Raw genomic sequence first — 14993 nt, forward strand, 5'->3', positions numbered from 1 at the left:
AGCACCTCTTCTTTTATATTTTCTTTTTTTTTTTTTTTTCAGTCTTGGGGCTTGAACTCAAGGCTCTATCACTTGAGCCAGAGCACCACTTCTGACTTTTGGTGGTTAGATGAAAATAACAATCTCTCAGACTTTCCTGGCCAGGATGACATGGAACTGCCATCCTCAGATCTCAGCCTCTTGAGTTATTATATTGCTTTTTTTTCATTCCTTCCCTCCCTCCCTCTTTCCCTCTCTCTCCTGCTTTCTCTCTCTTTCCCCTCTTTCCTTTTCTCTCTCTGCACTGTGGCTATTTCAAAGCCTAGTATCCCATAACAAAAAAACCAAGCAAGGTGTAAGGAAAAGGAATGAAAATGTTCATTTTAATCTTAGTATACAACTTAAATAAAAATGTATTAGAACTGGGTGCTGGTGGCTCACACCTGTAATCCTAGTTACTCAGGAGCTGAGATCTGAGGATCATGAATCAAAGCCAGCACAGGCAGAAAAGTCCCTGAGACTCTTATCTCCAATTAACCACCAGAAAACCAGAAGTGGTGCTGTGGCTCAAGTGGTAGAGTGCTTGCCTTGAGTTTAGGGACAGCACCCAGGCCCAGAGTTCAAGCCCCACGACCCACCAAAACAAAACAAAAAAATAAATAAATGTGTTAGAAGTTGACTACACCTAATGAATAAAGATGCATTTTAACATTTCTGTAGACTTGGATTTTTATTATTTCTAGACATGTACTTAAATCCAGACTTTATAATTATTCTAACTCTGAAGTCAAATTCTACTCTATCAAACTGCTATCTCAACTTTGTTATGATGAGTAGACAAACTCTTAAGAGCATTAGAAGAAAGTAAAGATTAGTTAAGGGAAGAGTCTTTATTAGGTACAAATACAAGCTCACATCTCTAACTAGAATGAAACTGTTCCTTGAGATACACTGCCCTCACTATTATTTACCTTCATACAAGAAATGATTTAAAAACAAATGGAACAGGTCTTTGAGAAGACGCCTACTAGCCAGTTGCTTCCTCCTCCCTTATCCCCCACCCCCCCAAATGTTCCTAAAGGGACAGGATTTGAGAGATTGAGTAAGGGAAGGAATGAACCTTGCTGTACAAAATAATAACAGGCAATGATTTAATACTAAGAGCAAAGTCTGCCAAATATTGAGCAAGGCAGAACAGCATGTCTCTCCCTTCTTACAAGTTCTATTTTTATCTTTGAGAATTAATGACCACCCTAAGGAGATGGTATGTGTACACAACTGTGTGTTAAACTCCAAAGTTGTCCAGTAGCTTACTCTTTAGACTATTTTATTATGACGAGTGTGTGTGTGTGTGTGTGTGTGTGTGACTGGCACACGCCAGTCCTAGGTCTTGAACTCAGGCCCTATGTGATATTACTAAATTTTTTTAATCAAGTCTAGTACTCTACTACTTGAACTACAGATTTACTTCCAGGATTCTGGTGACTAAATGGAGATAAGAATCTCATGGACTTTCCTGCCCAGACTGGCTTCACACCCCAACCCTCAGATTTTAGCCTCCTGAGGATTTGGGATTACAGGAATTAGCCACCAGTGCCTGGCTATTTTTATTATACCCTAAAAAATTATTTAATTTTATTTTTTGGTCAGTCATAGAAGTTGAACTCAGGTCCGAGGTACTGTCCCTGTACCTTTTTGCTCAAAGCTAGTACTCTACCTTTGAGCCACAGCTCCATTTCTGGTTTTCTAGTGGATAATTGGAGATAAAAGTCAGATGGATTTTCCTGCCCATGCTGGCTTCCAACAGCAATCCTCAGATATCAGCCTCCTAAGTATATAGGATTATAGGTATGAGCCACTGGTAACTGGCTTATTATAATTTTTTTATGTCTAGGATTATAGTCATGAGCCACCAGTACCTAGCTGATAAATTAGTTTGGAAAATAAACTTTTGCACATCAATAATGGAGTATTCTTGGGATAATTTTTCTAAGTACTTGACTCCACATAAATCTGTTTTGTATAGGTTGGAATTTAATTCCTTTTGGATATTAATATACTATATTCTTATAAGTTTATAAATCTCTTAGTCAATGGGAAATCCATTCTTAGCGGAAATGTATATGGTATGATTTTTTTTTTTAGCTTTTCCAAACATGTACAGACACAAAGAACCAAAAGTGACCTCTGATTGCTACAGATTGAGAATGTCTGCTTGCCTACTTTACTACCATCTGTTCAAGTACGAGGAAAACATAGGCTGAAATTTTTGTCCTTTCCATTCATTATTGGATCATCTAAAACTTCCTAATGCAGGCTTCTTTCTTTCAAATGAAATGATCATTACATTCAATTTGTACTTCAAAGTCTGCACATTTTTTGCTTTTTTGGTTGCAATATTGCAGTGGTTTGTCAATGTCAGAGACTGTAAACTTCAAAGAATTGTAATGACTTTCAATGTGTTTTATTTTATGTTTATGTTTCATGTATTTGTTACACATATAACCTAAAGGTATTTTTTTTTTTGGTCAAGGGGCATGAACTCTGGGCCTAGGTGCTGTCCCTCAGCTCTTCAGCTCAAGGCAAGCACTCTACCACTTGAGCCATAGCACCACTTCTGGTTTTCTGGTGGTTAAATGGAGATGAGAGTCTTAGGGGCCAAGCACCAGTGGTTCATCCTATAATCCTAGCTACTCAGGAGACTGAGATCTGAGTATTGCAGTTCAAAGCCAACAAAGCAGGAAAAGTCCGTGAGACTCTTTTTTTTTTAAATTAAGTTTTTTATTGCGAAAATACTGTACAAAGGAGTTACAGTTACATGAGCAAGGCAATGAGTACATTTTGTATCCAGCATTGTTGCCACCTCCTTTGTGTGAGACTCTTATCTCCAATAAACCACTCAGAATACTGGAAGTGGCTCTATGGCTCAAGTGGTAGAGCACTAGCCTTGAGCTGAAGAGCTAAGGGACTGCGCCCAGGCCCAGAGTTCAAGCCCCACGACCGACCCCAAAAAAAAAAAAGTATCACAGGCTTTTCTGCCCCGCTGGCTTTGAACCATGATCATCTGATCTCAGCCTCCTGAGTAGCTAGAATTATAGGCATGAGCCACCTGTGCCCAGCTAAAGGTAATTTTTATATAGTATATTTTGTGAGTGTGCTGGTACTGGGGCTCAGTCTCAGGGCCTGGGTGCTGTCCCTCAGCTTTTTCGCTTAAAGCTGGAGCTCTACCTCTTGAGCCACTCTCTCTACTTGCAGCATTTTGCTGGTTAATTGAAGATAGGATTTTCATATATCTTCCCATTTTGGCTGGCTTTGAACCTAAATTCTCAGATTTGAGCCTTCTGACTGGCTCAGATTTTAGGTTTTAGGCACTGGCACCAGGTTTATGTAGTATTTTTTAGTGCATTTGAGGTCAGGTGCAGAATTTCCCCCCTGTGCTATCATGTTGGTAGTCTCAGGGTTTCCACTGTCTTCAGTTTCAGCTTTTTGGATTAGGGATTCTCTGCCTGTATTGATACACTAATTGTCACGGCATGTGACTACTTAGGGCACAGAGCAGAAGCTCATTGTTGTTGTTGTTGCTGTTTGTCAGTTGTGGGGCTTGAACTCTGGGCTTGGGTGCTGTCCCTGCACTCTTCAGCTCAAGGCAAGCACTTTACTGCTTGAGCCACAGCGTTACTTCCAGTTTTCTAGTGATTTATTGGAGATAAGAGTCTCGTGTACTTTCCTTCCCGGGCTGGCTTTGAACCGTGATCTTCAGATCTCAGCCTCCTGAGTAGCTAGGATTACAGGCGTGAGCCACGGGTGCCCAGCTCAGAAGCTCATTGTTGAGGCATGTTATCAGAAGCTCTCAGAAGGTAACAGAATTCCATGCTGGTCTGAAAACATGCAGCACATTTGAACGTAGTCTGTTTTCATCTGTGACCACTGTCACAAACAAATCCTAGCCTATCAATTCCTGCTAAATCCTAGTCAAAATGTATTCCTTGACCATGACCCACCCTGTGTATATAATTATTGTCTGGTGATAACTCAAATGATGCTCAAAACCATCATTATATTTAGGCAGGCAGTGAATAGTGTTCACAATGTCTTCACTCTGCCCAATACTTTAGAAAGAACAAGTACCATTTCATTTAGTTCTTGTAACCCATGGATGTACTGTGATTATCTCCATGTAATGAGAAAGTAGTGTTGAAAAACTTATCCTCAAAGGCACCAGTTTATAAAAGTACAACAAAAGATTCAGGTTCAAATTCTGGTCCTTCTAAGTACAAAGCTCAAGATTTTCAGCCACCACCCTCTTCACTGCTCTTTCAAAGAGGTAAAGAGCTGAGTGCCAGGAACTCATGCATGCCAGTCTCTCTCCTGGAGAGACCAAGAAGGGGAGGATTGAGGTTTGAAGGCAACCCAGGAAGAAAGTCTGTGAGACTCTTATTTCTAATTAACCACCAAAAAGTCAGACATGGAGCTGTGGCTCAAGTAGTAGAATAGCAAAACTAAGGGACAGCACCGAGGCCCTGAGTTCAAGTGCCAGTAAACAAGAAAAAAAAACCAAACACCTTTTTTTACACCTGTTACCTATGTTAATTGCAGTTTCTTGTTTATCTCCTGTCAACACCCAAATTTTTATGTTTGCTCTCAGTAAAGTTGATATGGTTTCTGGAACGCCGGCTTGAAGACGATCTTCAATGGCTGTGGCTCCAAGCAGCATAAAGTCCTAGATGTTTTTTGAGAGAGTATTACTAATTAAAGGTTCAAAAATAAGATGGAATGAATTAGGAAACACAGATATACAGCCTAATTGTTTATGTAACTTCTATGTATGTCCATACATTTTTCCATTCTTTTCATTTTTCTATTTGTACTACAGTGAGAGCAATCCAGCATGCAGACATTCTTATTGACAAGAAACCTACAGTAAAGATAAAGACACATATAGATTAAAAGGGAAGGGATGGAGAAAGATATATTGTACCATCCTAACACAAACAAAAGGCAAGATTACCGTATTCATTTCAGAGAAAACATACTGTAAGAAAGGAAAATTATCAAGTACAAAAGCCAGGTGCCAATGGCTAACATCTGTAATCCTAGCTACTTAGGAGGATGAGATCTGAGGATTGCAGTTCAAAGCCAGTCCAAGCAGGAAAGTCCATGAGATTCTTTTCTCCAATTAGCCACCAAAAAGCCAGAAGGAGAGCTGTGGCTCAAGTGGTAGAGTGCTAGCCTTGAGCAAAAGCTCAAGGAATAGCACCCAGGCTGTGGGTTCAAGCCCCAGGACCAGCACACACACACACATACATACACATACACACACACACATACACACACACACACACACACACACACACACACACACACACACACACACGGCCAAACTATTTGATAGACATTTACCCAGGGAAGACAGATGAATAAACAACAGACATATGAAAAGACCCTCAATATTAATCACTAAAGAAATGAAATTAAAATCATAGTGAGATGTAATTTCATAGCCAGTAGGATGATTATAATCAATAAAGGACAGTAACAGGAGTTGATGAAGATGGGAAAAAATTAGAACTTTATATGCTAGGACTGAGAGTATACAACAGTGTGTGGTCACTTTGAAAAACAATCTTACAGCTACACAAATAGTTATCTATGTAGCTACCACATGACCTCACAATTCCACTCGTAGGCATATGCCCAAGATAATTGAAAGTATATGCTTGCCTGAAATTATTCATAATAGCTGTGAAGTAGAAATAACTCAAATGTCCGTGAACAGATGAATGGTTAAATATGTGGCCCATCTTTCTTATGGAGTATTATTCAGAATTGAAAATAAAGTAAGTACTGATACATGCTACAATATGGATAAACCATGAAAGTATTAAGCCAGGGGAAAGGAGCAAGTCATACAGGACTCTAGGCATTCACACACAGTGAGACCAAAGGAGGATATTCTTAGGAGAGGAACACAAAGGCACAATGCCTTTATGTCTCTAATCATATAATATTTGCCAAAATGAATTAAAAAATCACAACAAAAAAGGAAGCAAGTCACTAAAGAATGCATAGCATATAAGTCCACTTATAATTTTCAATAATTTTTAAAAACTTATTATGAAGGTGATGTACAGAGGGGTTACTTATAATTCTAGTTGTCTGAAAGAGGCAAACTGAAAGGGATAGAAAGCAGATGGGTAATTGCATAGGGCTAGATGTGGAGAAATGGAAGAACCGTGTGAATAATCATGGTTGTGGGGTTTTGTGGGAAATGTTGAAACTTTTCTATTTTCATTGTTTGATGGGTATGCAAATGTGAACATAGTTATGATATGTTACAGTATATTTAATGGGACTCTTGATTTCAAATACAGAAATTATCTTCCTTACCATTCCCCCAACAAGAAAAGAATTTAAAATCGTATGATTTCCTAAGGGGAAAATAAGAAGCAAAGGTATTGGCCTAAGAGCTTGGAAGAGGGCCAGAAAATACCCCCATAGTTAGTCCCTCCTAGGGCTAACTATGTTCTGGTTAAACATTTTTAAGAATAAAATGCAGAGTTTATTGGCTCAAAGGAACAGAAGAACTCTAAGCCAAGAATCTAAGGAAAAGATTGCCTAAAGATCAATGAAATTTCAGAGGCTCTAGCAGAAATAAATTCACTATGACCTCTTAGTGATACTCTCCAACTCATAACACTGCCCTGGAGAAAAGGAACACACAGAACACCCAATACAAATGCATTCAAACTTACATTAGAACTCATAAGACTATTCAACGATATGGGTGAAAAGTGCTCCCGATGTTTTATTGTTAAGTGCTCCCAATTTGTCATGTGAAAAATTCATGCTTCAAGCATGTGGTGTACACATGCTAACTGTAATGCAGAATGTATGTCTTCAACATATGTAACATAATACAGAACAAATAAGAACACACACATATAAAGACAGAGGCTGAAAGTGTTTACATCAGACCCTGCTCACTACTCCAGCACTGTAGATGATTATGCATTATTCTAGCTTATTTTCCATAATGAGCATTACAAATTTTTGACTGGAAGAAGTACAAAAACAGTTGTAAGACTGAAGCAGTTTCAGGATATGATTCAGAAACACAATTTGATACAGCTGGAAGAAACCCACCAACCAAACTTTCACTGATTTTATATCACTGGCAAGTAGATTTCCTTCATGTGTTGCTCTCAATTGACTTACCTTTTCAATGATATCGTAGCAATCCTCCAGTTTTTTAATTCGGTCATGTAAGTTGGTGCTAGCTTTCTCATACTCCTTCAGCCAGTGCTCATATTCCTCCTCAGTTAAATCAGCATAAGCTACACAGAGAGTTCTCAGACCTGCGAGATCATGGCATAGCATAGTTCTATGACTAGCAACCAGGGAAAAGTTGAACATGAGGGGGAAAAATATCCAAAAGCATTTTCTTTTTTAAATTGTTTTTGGCAGTACTTTTTTTTTTTGGTTTGGTTTTGTCATACTAGAGTTTTAAGTCAGAGCCTTGAACTTACTAGGAAGGTGTTTTACCATCTGAACCATACCTCTAAGCCCTTTTGACTTTATTTTTTGAATAGGGAATCCCACTGATTCCCTAGGCTAGTCTGATATTCAGTACGTCTGTTTGTGCTTCCTGAATAGCTGTGATGACAGGTATATGCCACTGTGTCCAGCTTTTATTGGTTAAGATGAGCTCTCATAAGCTTTTTTTTGGTCGGTTATGGGGCTTGAACTCTGGGCCTGGGTGCTGTCCCTCAGCTCTTCAGCTTAAGGCTAGTGCTCTACCACTTGAGCCACAGCACCACCTCCAGTGGTTTATTGGAGATAAGAGTCTCTTGGACTTTTCCTGCCTGGGCTGGCTTTGAACCGCAATCCTCAGATGTCAACATCTTGAGTAGCTAGGATTACAGGCGTGAGCCACCAGTGCCCGGCTCAGAATATTAATTTAAACTAGATTTTGTGAGAAAAAATTTTTTTAAAAACTAAGTGTACTATACTTCAACGACTCAGAAAAAATATCCATATTTGGAGATTCCTTAGAAAGTAACTGTCTATAGAATACATGCAGTTGTTGCTCTGTATAATACTGTTCTTCCTGTATGTTTCTACATATTTCAGCCTGTGTACAGAACATCTATATCTTGGGATTCCAATGAAATCAGGTGCCAGCGGCTCATACCTGTAAGTCTAGCTACTCAGGAGGCTGATAACTGAGGATCACAGTTCAAAGCTAGCCCAGGCAGAAAAGTCTATGAAATTCAAAAATCTAGAAGTGGAGGTATGGTTCAAGTGATAGAACACCATCCTTGAGCAAAAAAATAAAGTCAAGCAAGAGTGAGAGTTCCTTAGTTCAAACCTCAGTGCTGGCACAAAATGAAAGCTAAAGGGAAGTGGACGGTGGGAAGAAGAAAGGAAGGGAGGGAAAAAAGAGAAGGATAGAGTGGGGAGAGAAAGAAAGAAAAGGAAAGGAAGGAACAGAGGGAAGGAGGGAGGTAGAGAGGATGGAGGGATGAAAGGATAAGACTGTAATGAAATATCCAAATTACAGTGTGAAAAACTGAACTACTGAACTTGATCGTAGGGACAGGATAGGGAAGGATGGGCAGAGCCATGGGAGGAGGGATATTGACCGAAATGCATTATACTTATAACCTGAGTTCTGGAACTGCAACTCCTTTGTACAGCTACTTAATAATAAGAAATTCACTTTTTAAAATAAAACAATATTTCCAAAAGGACTCTAAGAACCTTCACTTACCATTTGTAGCAAAATATTCCAGATGGCTTAATGTGTCCTCCACAAACTCAGAATTTTTTGAAAGTCTCTCATAAATCACTGCATCCTATATTATTTAAAAAAAAAAGACTCCTTGTGATTAACATTTTATACAAAGATTCAAATCCAAATTCCAAATGCTGCTTGAGAATCTTGTTAGTCCTAAGAAGTGTGAGGAGTTGGAGCAGCCACAAGGAAAAGACAATTCCTGAATTTCAGAGATAAGATTTTAAGGTTGAATTGCTCTACTTTAAGCTAAAATGTCATAGTTGCTGATTGGGCTGCAAATGGTTCCAGCTATGTGAGATTCAGATGACAAGGTTACTCTCTGCTGATAGGTTATACAAAGAAGCTAAATGATGCTGGCTGCTAGTGGTTCACACCTGTAATCCTAGCTACTCAGGAGGCTGAGATCTGAGGATTGCAGATTAAAGCCAGCCTAGGCAAGAAAGCCTTATTTCCAATAAACCACTCAGAAAAAGCTGGAAGTGGCGCTGTGGCTCAAGTTGTAGAGTGATAGCCTTGAGCAAAATGAATAGTATCCAGGCCCTGAGTTCAAGTCCTAGAACTGCTCCCTTCCCCACCATTTCCCAAAAATCCAGACCTATGGCAAAACACAGGAAATAGATGAATGTGGTATCAAATATCCAGCAGTATAAAAAGTATGTTACCAGCCAGGCCCCAGTGGCTCAAGCCTCTAAGTGAGTATTGAATCGTAATACTTACTGCCCCTTTGCAGTAGAGCCGAAGCTGGCCCATGGGTGTCCGGACAATTACAGACATTCTTTTCCTGTTGCTAGAACAATATATTTTTTAAAGTATCATTACTTTCCATTTTCTTCAGTACATGGTGCTAACACAGAGACACACACCAACACACACACACACACACACACACACACACACACACACACACACACAAAACCAAAAAGCTAATCAAAAGAATTTCAGTAGTTCAAGTCCTTAGCTGACAGTGAAAAGGTCAACATGTTTCTTCAACGGCCACTATTTCCTTTTTCTAAACAAACTAAACAAACTCGAGCTCTAATTATAAACCGCAGTATCTTTTCTAGTTCTACTTAAGAATGAAAAGACAATTCTGAGGTGTTGGTGATTCCTCCCTATAATCTTAGCATCATAGGAGTCTGAGACTTGGAGAATCATGCTTTGAATCGCCATCTTCAATTACCCAGCCAAAAGCTGGGCTGCAAGTATGGCTTAAGTGGCAGAGCACCAGCTATGAGCAAAGAAAACTGAGAGCATGAGGCCCTGAGTTCAAGCCCTGGTACCAACACACACACACACACACACACGCACACACACACGCAAAAGTGCTGTAAATAGGAAATGAACTACTTAATAATAATAAAAATTAGAAAAATAAAAATTAAAAGAGAATTTGAAAAAAAAAACACAAAGCGGATAATAATTTCCTGCTAATAACTAATATGCCTCCCTTAGAAAAAATCAAATTCCTATAAAGACCCTGTAAAGCCTACTTGGGATTTACCAAACCTATCTCCTGGACTCCCACTCCTTCTATATCCTGGCACCATATTGATCCCACAGTGGTTCTGGACACCAGAAAAAGCTCCCCAGCACCTTGGATCCAGCTGTATCTATCTGCCAAGGAATGTGCCCTTTCTGCTTAGTTACCTGGCTGCCTCTTCCCATCTTTCCAAATTCTACCTGAATTACACCCCCAGAGCTAAGTGAAAATTTTGATGACATACAATAACTGATCTAGTAGTAGTCAAATATTAAGAAAGGGGAAAGCTAGAATGATCCATGAGATATATTTTGTTGTCATAAAGATTTTTTTAAAGAGACTTTCCTGTGTGTGTACAAGGGAGAAAATTGGAGCTTTTTAAAAAATATAATCAAGTTGGAAGACTTGTGTCACTTAAAAATAATCGGCTTGCAGGGCGATAGTGGCTCATACCTATTATACTAGCTACTTAGCAGGCTGAGATCTGAGGATCGAGGTTCAAAGCCAGCCCAGGCAGGCAAGGCCGTGAGACTCTTATCTCCAATAAGCCACCAGAAAACTGGAAATGGTGCTGTAGCTCAGGTGGCAGAGCACTCACCTTGAACTGAAGAGCTCAGGGACAGCGCCCAGGCCCAGAGTTCAAGCCCCATGACCAACCGACCAAAAAAAAAAAAGCAATCTGGCTTTCAGAGGAGCTAATCATCTACTACTACATGGCCTTCTCTACACTTTTAGATTCCACATTAGAAATGATCAGATTAGGAAATGTGACTTTTTGTGTCTTATTTAAAGCTCAATGAGATTAACACCACAATATCATCACAATGAGTTCTGAAGAACCATATGTGTCTGCTAAAGCAGCAGACACAGTACAAGAAAGAAGGGGGCTGGGAAGGTGGCTCAGTGGTAGAGTGCTTGCCTTGCATGCATGAGGCCCTGGGTTTGATTCCTCAGCACCACATAAGCAGAAAAAGCCGGAAGTAGTACTTGTAGCTCAAATGGTAGAGTGCTCACCTTGAGCTGAAGAGAGCTGAGGGACAGTGTCCAGGCCCAGAGTTCAGGCCCTATGACTGGCAAAAAAAAAAGAAAAAAGAAAGAAGGAAAAAAGAAAGAAAGAAAAAGGAAGAAAGGAAGGAAGAAAGAAAAAGGAAGAAAGAAAGAAAAAGAAAGAAAGAAAGAAAGACTTGGACATCCCATTTTTCCTTTAGAAAAAAAAGGCAGGTGCTGGTGGTTCACACTTGAAATCCTAGCTACTCAGGAGGCTGAGATCTGAGGATTGCAGTTGGAAGTCTTAAGTGAAAAAGCTAAGTGCAAGTGTGAGGCCTTGAGCTCAAGCCGCAGTATCGGCAACAACAAAAAAAGGAGAGGAGAGGAGAGGGGAGGAGAGGAGAGGAGAGGAGAGGAGAGAAGGGGAAGGGAGGGGAGGGGAGGAGAGGGGAGGAAGGGGAGGGGAGGGGAGAAGGGAGGAGAGGGGGAGGGGAGAGGAGAGGAGAAGAGGGGAGGGGAGGAGAGGAGAGGGGAGGAGAGGAGAGGAGAGGAGAGGAAGAAGGAAAAAGGGAAGGAAGGGAGGGAGGGAGGGAGGCAAGGAGGGTGAAGAGAGGAAGAAAAAAAATTAACTCACTGATAACTTTCAAAAACATTTATCTGTGAAAATAATTTTCAATGTTCATCCTGTCATCCACTATTTAGGAAGCACTTCCTTGACCCCAGACACTGTGTGGGGGAGGTACTTCCCATCTTCAGGGGCTGAGGCCATTAGGTAATGACAGATTTGAAATACAACTATGACCTTAACAAGTGTTATTGAGAGAGATGTGTAGACCCTTAAGAAACCAGCAAAGGGAAGTCTGGCCTGAAAAGTTCTCTGAAAAGCTGAGAACTGATGTGAAATTTCAAGGCAGAGGCTAGACTTTCCTGGCTCTGCATTGGAGTTTGGTCTCTGTTACCAGATCCCAGCTGGAATGAATTGTAAACATACATGAACTGTACAAGAAGACAGCTTACCTAGAAAACTCAAGGATATTAAGGACTTCAAAAGTGAAGCTTTCTCCCATCTACAAGAAGATAAAACAACACATTCTTACCTGAGAAATGAAATTTTCATTTTGCAAATTAATTCACTCCTTCCCATCAAAAAATGACATTTTACCCTCTAAATATTTATCTTTTTCAAAATACACATTTGCCTGCAAATCTGACGACTGCACCTTCCTCTGGGAAAAGCACTTCATGCAGGGCCAGCAAGTGAGAGACCCTGAGTTCCAATTCAGGGATCCCCTTCTAAAACAAGGCATGATTTGCCAGCTGCAACTTGGGCGCTTACAGTACAAAGCTTTCTACCAACATCTTTCTACCAACATTCTTTCAATTTGGAATTTATACTGTTAGATCTGATTGTCACAGGTTGAGCCAGCCCAGGGGGTAAAGCCCAAGCCTGTGAGACTCTTGTCTCCAATTAACTAGCAAAAATCCAGAAGTGTGAGGGGCAACAAAGGAAGGGGTGACATTGACCAAGAAGTATTATACTCATGACCTGATTCATGGAATTGCAAGCCCTTTATACAACTACTTAATATAAATAACTTTAAAAGGCCAGCCAGAAGAGGAGGTGTGTCTCACCTCCTGAAAAACCAAGTAAGAGTATGAGGCCTTGAGTTCAAATCCCATTCATTGGTCCATTGCTGTCTGCTAATTGTCTCATTTACTAAATGAATCCCCAGTCACCTGATAGTGTTCATGCACTGTTTCTTTCTTTTCTTTTTTTGCTGCAATACTGGGGCTTGAACTCAGGGACTGGGGGCTGTTCCTGAGCTTTTATGCTAAAGGCTAGCACTCTGCCACTTGAGTCACACCTCCGGTTCTGGCTTCTTGGTAGTAGTTAAATGGAGATAAGAGTCTCATGGACTTTCCTGCACAGTCTGGCTTTGAATCTCAGTCCTCAGCTCTTAGCTTCCTGAATAGTTAGGATTTCAGGTGTGAGCCACAGATGCCTATATAGTTTTTGATGGTCTGATGATTTTACACCTTTGGATAGTCACTTGAGTTGTACACTTTCTGCGTTCTGGACATGGGTTTAAATTACTTTGTTTAGTAACTCACAGAATCCTTGAATGGACCGTGCAGTATGTACAACAATAGAACTGAGGAGCAGGTGAGGAAAGGCCCCTGAGAATGCTGGTAGGGAAGGGGTGGAGCCAGGTAAGCCTCCCATTGCTTTCAGGCCCCTGCTGGGGACCACCACACACTTTTCCCTGTCTAGATGAGCCTTTCTGTGTGAAGCACTCAGCAGTGTCCTACTCACGGTTTCTATGGTGACAGAGTAAGGTGTTCTGGTGGTGAAAACAAACCCAAGATTTTTTGCTCCTTTCACTAAAGCTGCCTCATCTGTTAATAAATGCATTGTATTAATTGAAACTGAACAAATGTGTTGACACCACAATACATCTAATACAGACTTCTATCCTCTGGTACTGATATATAATATCGGTTTTTCAACATGGCTTTCTTTTTTCTTTTTCTTTTTTTGGTTGGTTGTGGGGCCTGAACTCTGGGCCTGGGCGCTGTCCCTCAGCTCTTCAGCTCAAGGCTAGCGCTCTACCACTTGAGCCACAGTGCCACTTCTGGCTCTTTCTGCTTATGTGGTGCTGAGGAATCGAACCCAGGGCCTTATGCATGCAAGGCAAGCACTCTACCACTGAGCCACCTTCCAGCCCCACATGCCTTTCTGATGCTTTTATCTTTAACTTTTATCTTAAACTTAAAAAAAACTTCATTATGTTTTGCATTTAGGTTTGCAAAAAATTCAACTAGTATACACAGATAGGTTTTTAAACCTAAGAGAAAATTGAAATCCCTTTGTACAACTGAGGATAATGAAATAAAAAATAGAATAAAATAATAAAGGCAACTAAAAGAGAAAGAAAAATAACAAAATTATCCAACTCTCCACCACCATCACCAGTACACAATTTGGAGTTATTTCTTTTTCCCCCATTTTTTCCAAATTATTTTTTTAATTTTTTTATTGTGAAAATACTGTACAGAGGGGTTACAATTACATGGGTAAGATAATGAGTACATTTCTTATCAAGCATTGTAGCCTCCTCCTTTGTTTCCCCTTCCCATCCTACCCCCGCCCCCATTTCCAAATTATTTTTAAGTAGCTCTTCAAAGGGATTTCAATTTAACATGTCAGTTTATGAGTACAGCCACTTTCATTATTCTTCCCCATCTCTCCCAAACCCATCCATCACCCCAAGTTTCCTGCTTCCATTTTTACATATGTACATTTAATATTATGACTGTATTCCTTCTCTCTTCCTCTCTCTGTTTGTCTGCCCCTTTTCTCCTTGACCTCCTCCTTCTACAACAAATATTCCAGCTTCCTGGGATTCATTCTGCTAAACTGTAAGCTAGTTGTTCAAAGAAAGGATACCATTGGAATTCTTCCCTGAGTTTACCATATATCAGTGAATATGTTTGTGTATGTAAATGAATGACCCTTTTTATGTTTTCATATAGAGCATGGCTTTTTTATGTTGGGGACACTGGTGGCTCATGCCTGTAATCCTAGCTATTCAGGAGGCTGAGATCTGAGGAAGGCAGTACAAAGCTAGCCTGAACAGAAGAGTCCATGAGACTCTTATTTCCAATTAACCAACAAAAAGCTAGAAGTGGAGGTGTGGCTCAAGTGATGTAGTGCCAACCTTGAGCTAAAATGGTAAGGGACCTAGCCTT

At 40.2% G+C, this 14993-nt stretch overlaps 1 protein-coding gene across 1 annotated transcript in view; it reads right to left on the reverse strand.

Annotated features, from left to right (window-relative positions):
* The window catches only part of LOC122112644 (phospholipid-transporting ATPase IB-like), a 112018-nt gene that overhangs the window by 60031 nt on the left and 36994 nt on the right, over positions 1-14993 (reverse strand). Inside the window, exons 17-22 of the mRNA XM_042685505.1 lie at positions 13558-13640; positions 12261-12310; positions 9494-9563; positions 8750-8834; positions 7195-7334; positions 4561-4699 (exon numbers count right to left, since the gene is read on the reverse strand). Coding sequence (XP_042541439.1) covers positions 4561-4699; positions 7195-7334; positions 8750-8834; positions 9494-9563; positions 12261-12310; positions 13558-13640 — 567 coding nt within the window. The remainder of the gene's footprint in view (positions 1-4560; positions 4700-7194; positions 7335-8749; positions 8835-9493; positions 9564-12260; positions 12311-13557; positions 13641-14993) is intronic.

The sequence above is a fragment of the Dipodomys spectabilis genome, unplaced genomic scaffold (genome assembly GCF_019054845.1).
Source record: "Dipodomys spectabilis isolate Male_0828 unplaced genomic scaffold, ASM1905484v1 ptg000095l, whole genome shotgun sequence".
NCBI lineage: Eukaryota > Metazoa > Chordata > Mammalia > Rodentia > Heteromyidae > Dipodomys > Dipodomys spectabilis.